The following is an 18,938-nucleotide window of genomic DNA, read 5'->3' as shown; positions in this document are numbered from 1 at the left end:
TCATATTCAAATGTATCATACAATGTTTGCTACTGTTTGGCTTCAACTTCACTTTTCTACTATTATTTTCTCAAACCTTTGGAAATGTTTTAGTGTTTTTTAGTGTCGCTGAATGAAGCTAAAGACACCATGAAGGACATGTCGGTGGGATTCAGTCCTGCAGCAGCAGCAGCATTAAAATTGGTTCAAACGATACTCATAGAGACAAAAGCTTCACTTCATGTGTTGAATTATCTTTGGAGAAGCATGCCTCAATGTTCCAATGGATCTCTGTGCAATTTGAGTTTCACTTGTGGTTCCTAAAAAGGAGAAAATGTGCCACGGCGCGACGGTTTAGTTGAAAAAAAAGAGCTATCACTATTCAGTGTACAGTACGGCTTCAACACCAGCGAACAGGACAGATGTCCGTTCAGCTGACACGTTGCGCTCAACAGGATCTCCAGACCTCGGACTGCAGCAACATTTCCAAACGGGCTGATCCTCGGCCCCTTCTGGGTACGACTGCACCCAGTTTGTGAAGGGTCTCTCTGGGTGAAGGAATAAATAAATAAGCAGATAAATAGATGAATAACCCAGAGAAATGGGAGCCCGCGCGGCTCGGCCATCCATCATATTTCCTATTACCACGCACTCAGCGCTACCTGCAGTATGTATAATGCAGTCAACCTTTGTAAGCAGATACAAATTCAACTCTTTCCCTCCTCAATTTGTTATATCTGACAACGCTACGGCGTGCGCCTTGTTGTTTCTTTGAATTATGAATAGATTCCCTTCAGCAGACTTTGCCTGTGCGTGGCAGCGTGGCGTTGGGATGCAGAACAGCTGCGGAAAACAAATCTGTGTCGACCGGTGTGCACGCTTTGCAGCGGCTGGGCGAATATGCATAAACAGTTGCGCTTAAAGCCACTTAAGAACAACCAAATGGGCACAATATTTCATCTTTGGATTTGTTTCAGCGTGATGAATATCAGACGCCAGCGTGTAGCACAAGTGCAGTTAACGCAGCCGCTTAAGTGTTTCAAATGATCAAAGAACCATTTTGAGATTTTTCACACGACGGTGAGAAACGGCGTCTGAGCGCTTTAACTGACAATTTAAATCTTACTTCCTGTCACAAAAGGCCTTCTCATAATTTAGCCGTGACACTTGGAAACACAAATATCACAATGATAACTGAGTAAGTATCATTCAGAGGGAATGGAAGCAATGTGTGTGAGAGAGGGAGAAAGGGAGCACAAGAAGGAAGGAAGGAAAGCTAGCGAGTAATTCAAATTAACAAATCAGACACATGGGGAGAAGAGAGTGAAAGAAACCGAGTGGGAGGAAGGAAGAGGAATGTAAATACACGGCAAACCCACAGCACATTTTGACTGTTGCCTGTTTGTTTGGGTATTTACACTGAGGCTACAATCAAGTCCTCAAAGCTTCAACCCACATGACAAGAGCGCCTTTCAGGGCCACATATCCTCTAAACAGCCAAAGCCGAAAAGCCAAATCTCCGTCCACACACACACACACACACACACACACACACACACACACACACACACACACACACAACCCCAAAGTCGGATCCACTCATTTGTCCATCACTTCAAAATGCAAAAAGGATGCAGGGAAAAATCGTCAAAATGTAGTTTGCACACAGATGAAGATCCAGTGAGGATGTAGGTTTTTTTTCTTCTTTTTTTTTTTAAGGCTTGGCTGAACTTTCAAGCCCTGTTTGGTTTGAGCAGATGTAGAATTAGTACACATCACTTTGCATCAGCAAGACGTTGAACACAAGCTGCTGCTCAGAGGCCAGAACGCTCTCTGTCACACAGACACAACTCACCTCAAGTGTCCGTGTGATTATCAATGTGATGTCAATTCCCACTGCAAGAAACTCATATTATTCGATTTCCTGAAGTGTGTTTGGCCGTTAACTGATACAAAACACAAAATCTTTTATTACACTATTTTACTCTGGACACTTTATACCTTTCCAAGTCAATTTGAACTTCTGTTTTCATAACTTTACCTGTAAATGCAGGATAACTCCACCAGACTCGATCTTTACAAAGTGCTGGAAGTATCAAAAAGTTCAAACTGATATAAGAGATATTAAATCCATGCAGAGGACACTGTAATTTAGCTTTTCGGCTCAAATACTAGTGTACTACTAGATTATAATATTAATATACTGAATATATCAAGTACTTTCTGTACAAGAGGTGTAGCTCAAGGTGATTTCCATTAAAGAAAGGACAGGTATCAGAACAAAGATTACATCACTTAACACTCTGGGCAAGAAGTTAAATCACAAATTCACACTTTTAGTACACTTGAACGACAACCAAGGATATCTGAAGTCATCATGCATTCTGCCACAAAAACTGTTTTCGACGTCCTGATGAGCAAAAGTCATTCAGTAAAGAAACAGAAAGGTCAGGTAGCTGTCAACAGCTGCTTGACCTTTCGGTTCTGTTGAACTGAATCTATCAACTTTTCAAGCCTTTCTACGTGCTCATTCTGGGGAAAAGAAAACCAAGTTATATATATTTTTTGTTTAAATAACTCATGAGGATACATGTGTATATACTAACTGTGATATGAGACAACACACTGCAGAGTTTTAGTTACTATCAGATTGGTGAAGATGGCATGGAGTCAAATGAGACATTGTGTGAGGCTTTCAGTGTTCTAGCTGGACATTATATAACTCTACCAATGTGTATTGTGCAAAATGATCACCAATATCTATCCATAAGTCATTTATCCAGAGTGATATATTGAATATATTGTGACACTTGGCTGTGCATGGTCTTCAAACGGACTTGGAGATAGAAGAAAGCAAGCAACCACATTAAATTGCTGCAAACATGCTGTCATTACACAAGGGAGTGTTCTTCTTGTGTGTTTTTAGAGCGGGGGAACCTGTTGTATGTCAATGAACTGAGCTAAACACGCATGACAAGTGATGGTGTGTGGGTGGAGGGAGGCGGTAGGGGAGTCAACCCCACGGTGGTGTCAACGTGGGATCTGTGCGTAATCTGCAGAAGATGCATGAAATAGACCGCCACACTATTTTATCTGCAAGGCCCCTAATTGCGAGCGATGCTGAGGAACACATGTTAGGAAAAAGAGGAAAGGGGGAGCGTCAGATGTCAGCAACCTGGAGGCATATGGTGCTTAAAAGTTGGGTTAGACACACTGGAAGTCTTGTGAGGACTGCATAATGCATGTAGCATCTTTTCATTGTTAAATTAAACAGGTCATGTGGAGCTCACACACTATTTAATATCTCACACACGATGATGGGACATTTAGTTGCATTTAACTGCATGATAAACTGGAAGTCAAACAATACCTCCGGTCCAGTTAAACACAAAAGAGACTCCACATGAACACACTCGGTGACCTTTAGTGAACCATGAAAGAAAGATAACTGCTTGACTATCTTTGTTTGTGGAGAAGCGGTTTAAACAAAGCCAGAACATGATGTGAGGTAACACTAGTGATCCAGCATATTATTCCTGCTTAAAAGGGCTCGCAACCTTCAACTCAGCCATTGTGTGGGACCATCTCATCAGGAATGCAACACTCATGCACACACACACAAACACCCACACAACCATTCCCCTTTCAAATCCACCCCCACCCACCCACACACACTTCACCCCCTATTCCTTCATTATGCACTTGTCCTTCTCTTGTGCTCACAGCAAATATGTGCTTTACTTTGTTCACATTTTTCACCACGCGCCCTCAACATCATCCACTGTCTGCCTTGGACGTTTGTGCCAACCAACTTGCGTAAACAGAAATATGGAAAAGGCATAAGAAGGGGCTGACCTTGTACATGCAAGCGACCGCTATCACTTAGGAGATGGTGTGGTTATTGTTCGGGAAGATGGGGCCCATCTGTTTGTATGTTGTTTGTGCTGCGCTGTTCAGCAGCGCACTGTCGATATATCTGTCAATATTGTGAAGCCACCACTTCCCAAAATGCAACATTCTGCTCACGCTGGTCTCGGCAAGGTTTGCCAGATTCCTTTTTAATGCATTATATGAATTCTATTGAATAGAAAATGACAGATACAGCAAACATTTTAGCGGATTTCACCGCCAAGATTCATTTGAGTGTTTTTCAGAGATCCTGCACAACTTAATATAATAATATAATAAAACTGCCCGCTGTGCCTCCGGCTGCTGTATCACTGCAATAACCTCGTATGTAATACACAATTATGGTGAAGTGAGTTGAGTTCGTCCTGATGATCAGTCACAGCAGAGTCTGCATGTGTGTGTCCAGCCGGGCGACAAGACGCACACAGCGGCGCTGCAGTTGCTCGTGTGTGAGCTCGTTCCCACGCGATCAGACGGCGCTGACGGCGTTTGCATGTTGGAGCGTTGAGACTCGAGCAGCAAACGGGCTGAAGAACAGCGTCTGACAATCAATTGTTTCTGCAATTGTATGACATAAAAAAAATTAAAAAAAAACATGAGTTCTGCTGCCGGGTTTGATTTGTCAGATGGCGTTGGAGGCTCAGTCGTGTGAAAGTGACGGAGGGAACGATTTAACTGCTGCGCGCAGAGTGAGTGAAAGAGACAGTGATAGTGTTGAGGACCATGCAAATCACCTGCAAAGGAAACGCAGTAAATCAGCCTGAGAGGAGCAGAGAGCGACTCCCAGGGCAATAACACACAGCTTGTACTATTTAAATGTGAAGAACATTATTGTTCAAGTCATAAACCATAATCCACAAAGTATTTACCAATAGGAATTTGTTTGTTAATTATTATTACATTATAAATAAAAAATGATATTACATTTTTTCTATCCCATCAACAATGAATATAATAGTCAGTGATTTTATTTTATGAAGACATTACATTCATGAAACTCTGCGTACGTGTTTGGCCCTTATTTTGTTTTTGCAAATAAATAAATAAAAATGATTTAACTCTGTAAATCAGAGGTTTCAAACTCATTTTAATGAAGGGGCCACATGCTTCATTGGTGAAGGTTTGTGGATGATAAACTCTCTTTGAAGGTATTTCTACAATAAACTAAAAACATAAAGACCAAACATTCATCAGCCGCTGCAGGTTCGCTCACTTTGTGACGCCACTTTCATGACGTGATGCATTTTAAACACCACATATTAATACGATCGACATCCTATCCATCACAGTAATCCTCGTTAATCTGATGTCACTTAAAAAAATAATAATTTCTTTATTTTATTTTTCTACAGTTATCCGGCGGGCCGAGCCGGACCCCCTGACGGGCCGGATCCGGCTGTAAATGCTGCATGATCGAGGGCCACAGAGCAGGTGACACTACCACCGGCTCAGACCGACAGAATGAAACCAGCAACCTCTCGCTCTGGCTTCCCCTGCTTTGAAACTGGGTCTCGGATCTTCTCCTCAAACCAATCGGCTCTTAACTCGGCCGCGTGCGGCGCGGGTCAGGCAGCGAGGTTGAAGCCGGGGCGTCTGGTTAGTGTTCAGGTTCAACAGGAGAGTTCTGACGTCTGATTTCACTCACAGGCCAGACGCTCGCTCTCTCGCAGTAATGCCTTGCAGATCCGCCGGCGGGGGAACGCCGGGGGATAAAAGTGCAGAGACGAACTTGAGTCGACTTCATGACCATTTTGAAAGCTGTCTTGTTTCTGTTATTTTGACCACCCATCCATATCAGTGATGGCAGACTAAATATTCTCTAAATAACATAATATAATTGGATGCATCACAAACTGAACAACCGTTCAGTTGAATCAACACACGTACAAAAGACCTTCAACAAAAATGCAATATTATAAACTTATTGAAGGCAGAGCGCTTGTGTTATACGGCATTAGATCAGAGAGGCGTCGCAAACAAACCCAAACTGAGAGCATATGCAAAGTTAATGCAGTAAATAAAATGTAATTTGTGCAAGTATAGAAGTCACTAAATATATATATATATATATATATATATATATATATATATATATATATATATATATATATATATATATATATATTAAAAGAATGTGAGCAGAGGATGTCATTGGAACTGAAGTCATCAAGTATGAATGCTTTACATGTTTAAATGACCTTGGAGCAGATTTACTAGTCTGCCACACACACACACACACACACACACACACACACACACACACACACACACACACACACACACACACACTACATGAACTTTCACCACTTGTTAATTCCATTGAATTAATCAGTGAAAAGGCTCGGCTGCATGTGAGGTACTGAAGTATGAAAATCCTTTGCAGGCAAAACTACCACTTCTGATCTGAATATTTTCAAAAAAAAGCAAGGTCGCAGGTGCTGCCCTCTTCAAAAGAGCGCGTACATTGAGGAAAAAAAGGTACACAACCCACACAATACTTCACTCATTCTTATTTCTTTCATTTTAATTAAAAAATATATGTGTGGCCTTCCATGTTCTTTTTAAGTGACGGCGGCTCGGTTGTGCTTTTGGAGAAGAAAAGCCAGCAGAGTAATCAAATTAGCAAGCAATCTTGTAACTTGCTTTATTATGCTCATTTCCAAAGAGAGCCGGTTCAAATATGTTCACTACGAAAAACCGTGTGGGGAAAGTGAATAAGAGATATTAATATTGTTAAATCACAGAAGCACAAACTGTAAAAACTCCAACAGAAGTCTAGAAGAAGTTCAGTGGAAGATATTTAACTATAACTAGAATCTAAGGTTTTCATTAGATATCCGACATTAACCTTCTTCAGCATTTGTGTGTACCTGCGTGTGTGTTACCAGACTGTGTGTATGTCTTTTTGTGAGAAAGAGGATATATTACAGTTACAGATATTATCATGAGCGTGTTATTATTCCAGGCTCTGCATCATCGCCACACCTTCAGCTTTAAAACGAGAACGACACTCCAGAGTCTTTATCTAGATCTTAATTTCATTGTTTTGTTTTGAGTTTTTTTCATAAAACACATTTACATTTTAAAACAGGGAAGGTGAAGGGTTAACGAGACGGAGGTGTGTTGCAGAACAAAGCGCTTTAAAACCATCAGCCATCACGCAGGTGAACACTTTATAATTATAACCGCAGTGATCTGAAGCTCTGAGCACTTTTATCATGCTGGTCTGTGTTTGTGGTAATGTATGAAGGTTTTTTTTTTGTTTTTCTACTGTTTTTCTACTGTTTTTACTCCTGCAAGCCAAATCTACCCTCAGGTACCAATAAAGTAACCAAACCAAACTAATAACATTAACGATGACGTCCTGTAGAGGCCGACACCTGGATTTGTATTGGTCTGACTCACCTCTGGTCCTCTGGTCCTCCTCCACCGGGCTGTGGGTGGATGTTTGGGTGGATGTGCGGGTGGCCTCTTCCTCCTGCTCCTCTTCCTCCTCCTGACTCGGGGAAGCTCCCGGTGGGAAACTGACAGGACGAGAACTGGTGACCGAGCTGGACGGTCGGGAACTGGCGCAGTTCTGTAAGAAATGAGAAGGTTTGAGAGCTGCAGTGGATCACTGAAAGGTTTCAGAACTGCTGGACCTCATCAACAGAACGTAAAGAGGTTACGATATCGACGTCTATGTGTGTTGTTGCAGAGAGATATCTACTAAAAGGAGCATGCAAAACAGCTAACGCGGGCCTGTCCTGTCCTGCTGCACCACAAGAGGCAGTAGTGAGTCACTGCAGTGTGTCTTCATGAGCGGACGAAGAAGAAGAGCTGCTCCACACCTCGGCTTGTTGCAGGTAAAAAGGTTCGAAACTAGAGAATGACGAACGATGAAAGGCTTACGAGTCAGCTTGATGACAATTGTAGTCTCATTTAGCCATTTAAAGTTCACAAGAGGAGTATTAAGTGACGTGTTATATATCATAGAATAGTTAACGTTGTGTTAACCACAGACCTTACAGGCATCTGACCAAAAAACATCCATTTAAAACCCACATTGACTTTGGGAAGAGGGAACTCATCGGTAAAAAATCCATTAATCTTCCTGATTAATGGATTTTTTTGCATGTACACTTTATTGATGAAAGTGTTTCTCTGATCAGAAGTAAGAAACGTCTTCTTAAGAAGTCACAGTGTGTAACGAAGTGAATAGACACACTATTGTCCGTCCAACAATCCTTGAACCGAAACCTGGGCAGCTGCTCTTTGAGTTAAACTCAGAGACCGCCTTGTTTCACACACACACACACACACACACACACACACACACACACACACACACACACACACACACACACACACACACACACACACACACACACACACACACACACACACACACACACACACACCTTCACGCCAGACCAAAATAAACGGCAATCACAGAAAACCCATTTGTTTGCACAGCTCTCAAACAGACTGAGAGGCTTCAGCGTCTTGTGTTTCATACTGTACTCCTATCAGGCAGGAATGCCACAACACTTCCATCGCTGCTGCTGCGTGTTGTTGAGGTCCTTCAGTGACCATGACACACACACGCACACACACACACACAGCTACACATTTATAATACATGTTTTATTTAACAGCGTGCAGCTATTCCACCGTCAGCAGACAGAAACATCCTCGTTTTACTGTTTAAATCCTATTTAAATGAATTGTTTCTAACAGCAAAACTGATTCAAAGCAACTCTTTGCTTCCTGTGTTGTCAAAACTTGAATTAAGATCAAAACAACTAATCCACTTCCAATTTATTTCTATATTTCAGTGGTGTCAGGGGCATGGAGTATTGGGGAGGGGTGTTTTTTATACGAGTCCTGCAACTGACAGCTTTATTTCACAAAGCAATCTGGCTGTGTGTGTGTGTGTGTGTGTGTGTGTGTGAGAGAGGTCAGGGTGTGTCAGAAGATACTTGATATCAAACAGGCAGTCTACAATGGTCGTAGTGTGTGTGTGTGTGTGTGTGTGTGTTAAACGCCACCCCTTGAGGCTAAAATCGCTGTGTGTGCGACCCACGCCCATGAAGAGGGCTACCGCGAGCAAGAGGGCTGCAGAGGTTGACAGAAGTGTGGAATTTAAGAGGGGAGAGTGTGTGATTAGGTTTGGTGGAATTTATATGAGAGGTCCTGAAGGTCAGAGGTGTGTCAAGTCACCGTGCCAAGAGCAATATGTACTTAAATTGTTCCCTCAATATTCAAAAGATTTTTCCTGTTGTATAACACACATGTATTCTGATGCCGTGTGCACTGATGAAACACAGTAAAGGCCTGTGACGACATCGGTGTGGTGCCTGACCTTCTTAAAGATTCTGTTACACGCGTGATCATCCGGTCACATGACCTCACGGTTTAGTATTAGTATGTTGCCGATGGAGAGAACAATCGGTGGGACGAACATTTCAAATGTTTTGTTGTAATTGAAATAACCAATATGCATTATTGTGTTGTGGTGAAATATCCCACTGGGTTTAACCCTTCGGTCGTTGCGAATAACACAACATATAAACCCCTCTGTCTCCGACAAGTGCCATTCGTCTTCAAATGACCCCATATGCAGTAACGCCGCCAAAGCCTCTTTATCCCCCAGCCGGCACGGCGCGATACCCAATCCTCTGTTTTACAACAAGGGGATATATATATAGAGGGGCATGTGCGGTCATCTAGAGCCAAATGTCTCCTATCTAACCAAAGGACAGGTAGATACAGTATTTCAAGCAGGATTTATGGCACAAAATAGCATTAGCTAAAAACCGTCAGGCGGCGGTGATGGCGAAAAAAACGCTTTCTGGTAGCGGAACCCAACAAGATTGGAAAATTGCCACCACCAGAGGGGAGAGGAAGCAGTAAAAATGACGATGGAGGGAGGAGATGGGGGAGGGGGGGCTCACTGATAACATGAGCAGCCCATATATCAGACTGCACCTGGCAACAAGGGGCCCCATGGGGCCCCCAGCCGACCCGCACAACACAGAGACACACTCAACACTCTAATTTATCTATTTATTTATTTCATTTCTCCCCATCCGTACAGTGTCCATCTCTGAGGTGTGTGTATGTGTGTGTGTGGAGGGAGGAGGGGGTTTGAGGGCGGGGGGGTCAAGAGGAAGTAGGGGCACGCTGCTATTTTAAAAATCAATCTGCCGTCACAAAAAAAGATTTCATTCCTTCTTCAATGACCTGAAGCGAGAGGTTGGGGAATATTGGTGCGGTGCATGTGTGTGTGTGTGTGTGTGTGTGTGTGTGTGTGTGTGTGTATGTGTGGGTCAGGGTGCAGAGGGCCGAAGAGGAGTGGAGTTAATGTGATCACTCATAAGGGACGAGATACAGTGTGTGTGTAGGTGTGTGTGTGTGTGTGTGATGGGGCCAAAGGAGCGTGTGTTTGTCAAGGTGCTAGGGTCTATAATTGTCCGTATAAGTGTGTGTGTGTGTGTTACGTGTGTGTGTGTTTCTGTGTGCCGGAGACTATTAAGTACATTTAAAGTGCTTTGTGTGGGCGACAGTATAAGCTTCCTCGGCACACACACACACACACACACACACACACACAACGCAGCATCCAACCACCTCAGCCAAACAGCAGCGTCCAACAAGGTATAAATACTGGCTTGACACTTTAATGTCGGGGGACGGCTTGTCCTGGATTAGAAACTTGTAACCCACCACGGAGCTTGACATTGCTGCGATGAAGGTGCTGCAATAGGCGGTGTGAGGAAGAGGAGGGAGCCATTACGGGGGTCTGTGTTTGATGTATAAGGGCATCTAACATGGACTGTCGACTAGCAGACGCACAATGTTGCTCAGCGGCCGGCTTTCATTGGCAAGGAAAATGTAGTCTGTCGCACGAGTGTGTGTCAGAGACATGAAAACACACACACACACACTTCAAAAACAAAAAAATAAAGGACAACGTACTGAAAAATTAAGTGCTTTTCTTCTCTCCTTGATCCTGTTGACCGTGCTCCGAACCTGAAAGAAGAGGAGAAAGAGATGAGTGTGTCTGACACGACGCTCAATGAAACACTCACAATCGATCAAAACCCCCCAAAATATTTTACAGCAAACGACTGCGAGCACCCAGAGTGCAAAACGGAGAAAGGAGAAGGGGAAGTGGAGGGGAAACAACACATTTGGAACGCTGGGTTGCGGATGCTAACAGCAGTCGGGGAGTTGTGTGTGCGTATGTGTGTGTGTGTGTGTGTGTGTGTTCCAGTACATCCCAGTGGATAATGGGACTTGAAAGTGACACATAGCGCTCGCAAACTAAGGAGACGACTTCAAGCGATCATCTGTCAGAGTGGAGCGCCGGGACCAACAGATGGAGCTATTGGAGGAGAAGGAAGCGCCGAGCAGAACAGATTACATCCTCACACTCCGGATGAAACGCAGGACCGCACGCCTTCATCAACACGACACCGTCAGGGATTATATAGATTAAGAGATGCAAAGAGTTTCAGTCCAGACTTGTAATTAAATTAACCCCCAACGCTTGTAATTTAAACTAAACAATGAATATACAGACGTATTATATTGCTGATGAATCTTATGTTTCAATCTCTTAAATTGATAAATCACAATTTGTAATAACTGAGCCAAGTCGTGACTAACAATGAATTAGTATCAACAGACAATTCCATGTAAATATTGTGTAAATAATATAACAGTAAAAGACAAGTAATCTTGTAAGTATGAACACTATTCTATATTAATGAACCTTTGAAAAAAAAACAACCTGTTTGGAAGAAATACAAAAACATGTTTTATTTTTTAAATAATGGGATGTACATTTAAAACAAGGGTTACTAGAAATATCTCTGGTAGAAAACAAAATGAAAAACAATATAAAATAGCTCCTGCATTTTATTAAGAAAGGCTGGTGGAAGAATGAAAATATGAGAATAAACAAAAAAATACAATAATTCACAACAGCAGCTGTGAATTAATGTATTTCCCCACAAAAAAGTTTTGATGCTTTTTATTACTAATCCAAAATCAAACGTCTGTTTTTTTCATATTAAAAAATTCGGAACAATTATGTTATTATTAATTGATCTTCATATCAATTTTGATGTGATCCATTTGCTACAACAACAAGAACAATATATCAAGAAGGAAAAAAATCAAACACACAGAACAGCAGGAAATTACTCCGTGTGTTTTCAGTTAAGTGGGATGAAGTCTTCTATGAACAGCCTCTGGCACTTTAGAGGAATGTGTGTGTGTGTGTGTGTGTGTGTGTGTGTGTGTGTGTGTGTGTGTGTGTGTGTGTGTGTGTGTGTGTACATTGTCAGCGCTCACTGTAAATTTGTAGCGGATGGGCACTCATCACTACAGCCCGTCCCAGCCCACCACGTTAGTGAATATGCATTATGGCTTATGGCTTCATTAAGTCGCAGCGTGTTATAAATTATGACACCACACTGAACACACACACACACACACACACAGTCTCAAAGACGGCGTGTGTACACAGAGGATGTTTTGCATATATACCAACGCTGAAGGGCCACATAATGAAGAGAGCCCGAGTCTTGTGACAGCGCAAAATCAACAGCACCGGCGTCATGTTTCCAAAATCCTCCTATTATTTCTGACAAGATGCGCAGGAGGCCTTCGACGCGATGCAGATGTTGGAGAGACGACGTCTTAACGCGATCTAATAGGGTAAAGTAAGTCCTTGGGATTTCATTGATATCAAAAGCGGCCGGCGTGCTGAGGCAATTACATGACACAACTTAATTAATCATTTGACAATGAGGGGAAGGGCATTGTTTTAGATGATCGTTATGTGTTTAAGGGGTTTTGCGCGCACTCAAGGTTTCAAATGATGCAAAGCGTGGTTCCCCATGTAAATGGGCGCAAAGCGATTAGCATATGAAAGCAGCACGCCCAACAACACCTGCCGACATCCTTGGAGCTGATGGAAATAAAAGGTCATCAAAGCGCGGCGTTACAAGGTGACCACCAAGGAAAAGCTAATTGCTATGAATAATGGAAAGCTATTGTCAGGTAATTAGCAATTAAAACGGTGCATTTTGAGAGCAATAGCAGCCGACGCAGTCTGTCTTTCATGCCATATTGGTAATTATTGAGCCTGGAGACCGGCCTCCTGAACGGAGCATGTTCTGACTTTGAGGCACTCGCTAATTCAACACCTTTCGTTAGCGTATCAAAGTAAAACGTCTTCGCCGTAGGATGGTTGGTTAACAACTGACGGCGACTTTGCAAAGTTGTTTCCTCACTCGAGATGGAAGGATGTGTGTGATACAAGCGGCTGAGCCTCAATGAAGACAGAGCTGGACGCTTCCTGTCTCACATTTAGCTTTTCCCTCAGTGTTTTTTGTGTTAATCATATATTTCCTTTCAGGTATCAGGGAGTGTGAACCCTGAGGTGTGTGCGCCACACACAAAACAAAAGGTTGAGCAGGTCGGAGAGAACCAAGTGAGCGCTGCAGAAAGGTACGAAGGGTTCAGAGGACAAAGACAGAAATGTGTAGATCTGAATGATGCCAAAATCTCGGTTTAAAAAAATAAAAAATGTTAACAGAGAAGTGTGGCCCTTTTGAAAAGCGGAACATGTACATGAGCTGCTCCCATGGTCAAGGGCAGTGAAAATGAATTCCCAGGCACTAAAAAAAGCCACTTAAGCAGGAACGCTGTGTGGATTTATTTTACAGAGCAAGAGGTCAACCCTCCTTGGCTCTGCATTGTCGGCGCATCGCCTCTGACTCAGGGACGGCTCTTCATGCTCTGCAGAAGACACGGAGGATGAAAGGAAAGAGAAAAATGGGAAATAACAAAGGACAGGAAATGCAAATGTTTCATGCAAGATGTCCTCTTCAATAGTGGGACCCAAAAAAAAAAAAAAAGAAATCATCGGAGAAGAGGTTCAGCTGGTTTAGTACTTATATTAATCATAATACTTTAAAGAGATGGGTATTGTATAACTATGTTAAAAAAAAGCTGCTCGTATAGTATTCAGTGACTATGACCTTGTTCATTGAGTCCAAGCAACAAGCAAATGAAAAGATAAAGTATGTTTGTATTCATCACAACTGAAGACTCGTCGGTTAGATTTACATATCTTATATATCAACTATCTTTTTATACATCAAATTGTGTATGTTTCTCCAAAAAACTGTGTACTTGGCTGAAATACTATTTTGAATATAGACTTCTGCATCTTATGTTCGATCTGTTTATTTGCATTGTTGAGGCAGATGTCTCCTTTCTCCTCAAAGTTCTCAATGGGAAGAGATTAAACATGAAAAATAAAGCACAAGTTTCGAAAAACAGTGCAAAGATGAATATCATGCATGCACCTTTAAAGTTAACCCTATTTACATAGACGAAGAGCCACGTTTGACCAAGAGTGATTTTCATGACTTGAGTCTCATCCATTAAATGGTTTCTCTCTGTGTCTCGCCGCTCAACCAAACCCTCCAGCTGCGGCATATCTAAATGGTAATAAAGCAGCATCTCTATACAATATGTCCTCCTTCGCTGCATATTGTTGGTTGCATATTGCTTTTATTTTTTTTTGTCCTAGCACGGTTACCGCTCGGGGCCCCCGCGAAGCCGCGGCCAGAAGGCTTTGTCAGGATGCTAAATGGAGGGCCGTGAGTTAAAAAACTTAAAGAGGCAGTGAAATATTAGCCAATGTGGGTGAGGAATGAGCGGCTGAGAAGCGCGGCGTGTCAGTGTTTAATGGTCGGACTCGGATGCATATAAGTTAGTCCAAGCATGAAGGGCAGTGGGACGCTCGCGTGGAAACGACGTCGCCTCCCCTCCTTCCCATCCCTCCTCCCGTCCACAGACACGCGTTCACACACACATACACACTCGTACTGTCTCACACACACACACACACACCCCTCCATCCACACAGCGTTTAAGCAAGGAGCCCATCAGAAACTTGTCATTTCTCTCATTCACTCCGACAGCCTTGAGACACAATGCAGACTTACCTCTGTGTTGTACACCCCATATATCAGGAAGATGAACAGGCCCTGCAAACACAGACAAAGAAAGAGTGAGAGAAAGAAAGGGGGAGAGAGAGAGAGGGAGAGGGAGAGAGAGGGAGAGAGAAAGAGGAGGACAAAGTTGTTACAGTTGTTTTATCTCTTATTTTCCAGTGAAAAACAAAAGTGTAAAGGTAAAGAGGGAGCAACATGTACAAATCAAGTTGATTTTATTTTCCTCTTTCATGGCAACACAGAGCTGAAGTCACTTTGGTGAAAAGTAACAGGAGATGTCGGACTTAAAAGAGTCCAAATTGGCCGTTTGTTTTGTCTCCTAGATTCATGCTCCTGCACAGAAACCCACACAAAGAGCAAAAAAACATACCAATTCAGACATATTTATATATATAATCAAACAAAGTCTGTGTATTCACAAGCATATGCAACAGCCACAAATAAATTAGGAGCAAACAAAGAGAGCATGAACACACACATGTTGAAGACACACACAGGCACATAAAGAGAGCAACTCAGGCCAGACGAGGCTATCAAGGAAAAGCATTGGAGGAAAGCGGAGAAAGAGAGAGACAGAGGGAGCATAATGAAAAAAATGACACATAAAAGAAGATATTTCATGTTCACAAAATTCCACGGCTAGTACCCATGGCCCAAGAATACCATGCCCTTGGATGCATAAAGGCTGCACTTTTGGTCACCGAAAAACATCTATTTTTCATTCCGATCCATTGTGGCATCTATTGAACGTACAAGCTGTGCATTCGCCTTCGAGCCATAATGTAATACTGTTGCCTCGATGGAAACAGTGAGAACAACAACCTCAGAGCACCGATTGAGCGGCGACACAAAAGATGTACTGAGGAAACTGAAAAGGCAGGTAAAATCCTATAAATTTCAAGGCTGATGGATACAGTAGATTCTTTGACGAGCCCACAAGTGCGTCCGCGACGGGTCTGGCTAAAACCACAAAAAAAAACTTTTTTTAAAAAGTGCATCTCTCTCCCCGCCTCCAGGGCTCAGTTGTGCGTCTGTGTTGCTTCATCTTTAGACGAAGGTGAGGACACATCCTGAGGACAGGCAGGCACAAGCTGGACAACGCATCAATCAAGGCCAGTTTGGAGCATCCAATTTTTGCCAGAGGGAGATCTCGATGCATCACCATTGACAACATGATTTGGGGCCCATTCGGAGTGACAGGCCGACGGCGGCGGCGGCGGCGGCGACCTCTAGCCCGAGCCGCTGCCCATCCACCTCCTGCTGGCTGCGCCGCTGTCCTCCAGGGACTGAATTGCCCTGTCTGTCGGGCTGTCAGCTGACATCTCAGGGCATCCATCCTCTTTAAACTGACAACCCGCTGGTCTCTGACACGCTGAAGACAACAGGCAGAACAAGGGAGCTCACAGCTCAGAGCGGCAATTTTATCTTCTCCGCTTCTTACTTTCAACTGCGTGTAATGTTGTGAAGACAAAAATAAAAGATCCTTGCTGCTCAACGTGAGCGTGATGGGATTGTCGAGGTCGTTAGCGATGACCAGAGCTGAAGATCTTATAATTCATACTCAGCAAATAACACAAAATATCCAATAGTTGACAAAAAAAACAATCATGTCACAAAATGTTTTGGCTTCAGATAATTTTTTCTCAAGCAACAGATATTATAGTATTTTTCAAGCGTGTGAATAAGGGTCCATATTTTTATTAGGTATCATTTTTCTTAACGTTATTCAGTTATCAGCTTTGTCTTCTGCAGCTAAAATGCTGTTTTTGAGTAAAGAAGCTGTCCTCACTTTGAAAACATGAGAACTTCTGACTCTTTTCACTAAATCCTCCTGATGACCAACACAAGTAAATATTGTTAGATTCCAGTAATCAGCCTCGTCCTGCCAGAGATGATGAACCTTTTAACGCCACATGTGTTTTTGTTTGTATATCACAGGGCAAACAAAACAAACTCTTCATAAAATAGATCCTTCTGCTACTCTTGTTTTTGAATTCAACCCAAAGGAAGTTGTCTTCTTTGTCCTTTTTGTATATGAGTTAGGCTGACAGTAATAAATACATTTTAAGTATTCAATTAAAGAAGAAAAAGTAGTTTGAAAGTTTTTACTTGGAGTATGACACCTTCAAGATAAAATGTGCTTTTTTCTTGAAAGTTAAGTACAATCACAACCTATAGTGTCCATCTTTAAAACAGTAATGCACATTGTACATCGTTCATCATAACACACTGTTGTGTAATCCGCTCTTCTCTCTCTCACACACACACACATGAGCTCACACACACACAATAATAGACAGTGGGTGGTTAATTTGCAACACAGACTCTATTGTATTGCATTAGAATTGCAATTTCCAACTTATTGTTGAAATTTGATTATCATGTTTTTGATCATTCCTCTTATTTGTAAATCATCTTTTGTTGTGTAGTGAACAAAGTGGGGAAAACATACTGTGCACATTAGGAAAAATGATCTATTAAATTATAATTGAGTTAAAAATAAATGGCAGCACAAACAATAATGATGGATTGTTTAAAATGTTAATTCATTAATATTCCCGCTAAAAACAAACAGATGAAAAATGGGCCGCGTTATTTAAATGCACGTGTGCTTTTCTAAAGCCAGTCCTGTTTCTTTTGAACTCGACGGCGAATGCAACAAATTTATGCAAAGAAATGATGCAGTTGCTTTCAAAGTATTGCTGTACTGTACATCAAACACGGGAGCATAAATTAATTAGCATCCAGCTAATTAGGGAACAATTGTATGTTTAAAAAGTTAAAGGCAACAAACACTGTGTTTGACCAAAAACATTATTACCCCAGAGGAATGTTCTCTGCTAACGTTCACAGAGACAGAAAATAGCATTTGTTGAAATGAGACGCAGGAAGAACAAATCAAAGTCAGCCATCGATTTACTTACACAAACTAAGTCAAGTCAATTAAACCCGGATAATGTGGATCTAACCCTCGTGCTGGTTTCCTCCTCTTCAAGAAGCATCAAGTCACTCCATCAAACATTAGTAACACTAATAATGAAGGTTTAGTTGCAGTGGTTGTGTAAATGTTATTTAATAGCGCCAACATACGTGGAAATATACATTTAATTAGAAAGCTTGTTTCCCTAAACGTCAAAAGTTTGAGATCTTTTGCAAATGAAGTTCTTATTCCATCAGGCCTGTTTAGATTTACAGGTATTGTGTTATTTTGTTAAGTTTGAGAGAGAGGACCTGATTGAAGCCGTCAGGATCCAATTCTTATCCTCCATATTCATATTGAAGCATCGTTCATGTACAACAAAATGCAATGCTTTGATTTTCATTAAACATCAAAGTCATATTTTTAAAAAACAAACACAATAAACAACTGATGGGTAATGATTTAAGGTATATAAAGCAGCAATATAATGGATTAACACTTCTGTATATTGTCAACAATAGCACAGTAATCAGAGCTATGACGACATTTGTGCAAATATATATATTTTTAATGTTTTGAGCCTTTGATAATTCATGTCAACATGTGCAGGTATCCTGCAGTTAGCATGAGGCTAATAACGCTAGATCCATGGAGCTAATTAATCATGTCAAAATGTATTCCTTTGATCCCAAAACAGCGGCGGAGGGACCAACGAGTCAGAGAACGACAAATAACCACATTCATGGGCAAAACCGGGTCGAAATAAACCGCAACCATCCTTAAATTCCATATCGACAGTCTCTGCAATGTCTGAACACAATGTAATAATTTCATCAGCTCCACTAATCAAAAGAAATGTTTCGCTGGAGTCATGCGTGGAGCCGACACGGTCGGTCACATCCAATAAGACGTCCTCAGCGTCAAACCAGCGGCGCGTGATCGAAACTCCAGGCTCTTTTTTTTATTTAATGGACACAAAAAGCAACGCTTTGACTCTCCAACAAGACATTTCACAAAAGCCACTTAACACAGGCGTCGTGGCCGGAGACCCCTCATCTCTTGGCCTGTTTGGTTATGAATTTGAGTTGCTGTTTATTTATTATTTATTT

General features: G+C 42.0%; 1 protein-coding gene across 1 annotated transcript in view; it reads right to left on the bottom strand.

The window, feature by feature from the left end:
• Window positions 1-18,938, bottom strand: part of LOC137793796 (adhesion G-protein coupled receptor D2) — a 72,121-nt gene that overhangs the window by 21,955 nt on the left and 31,228 nt on the right. Inside the window, exons 19-21 of the mRNA XM_068590153.1 lie at window positions 14,901-14,942; window positions 10,849-10,902; window positions 7,294-7,465 (exon numbers count right to left, since the gene is read on the bottom strand). Coding sequence (XP_068446254.1) covers window positions 7,294-7,465; window positions 10,849-10,902; window positions 14,901-14,942 — 268 coding nt within the window. The remainder of the gene's footprint in view (window positions 1-7,293; window positions 7,466-10,848; window positions 10,903-14,900; window positions 14,943-18,938) is intronic.

This window comes from Clinocottus analis, unplaced genomic scaffold (assembly GCF_023055335.1).
Source record: "Clinocottus analis isolate CAN_PGR_092001 unplaced genomic scaffold, fCliAna1.0.p SCAF_23, whole genome shotgun sequence".
In the NCBI taxonomy this organism is placed as follows: domain Eukaryota; kingdom Metazoa; phylum Chordata; class Actinopteri; order Perciformes; family Cottidae; genus Clinocottus; species Clinocottus analis.
Note: the sequence above shows the minus strand (reverse complement) of the source record. Positions and strands in the feature narration are given on the sequence as shown.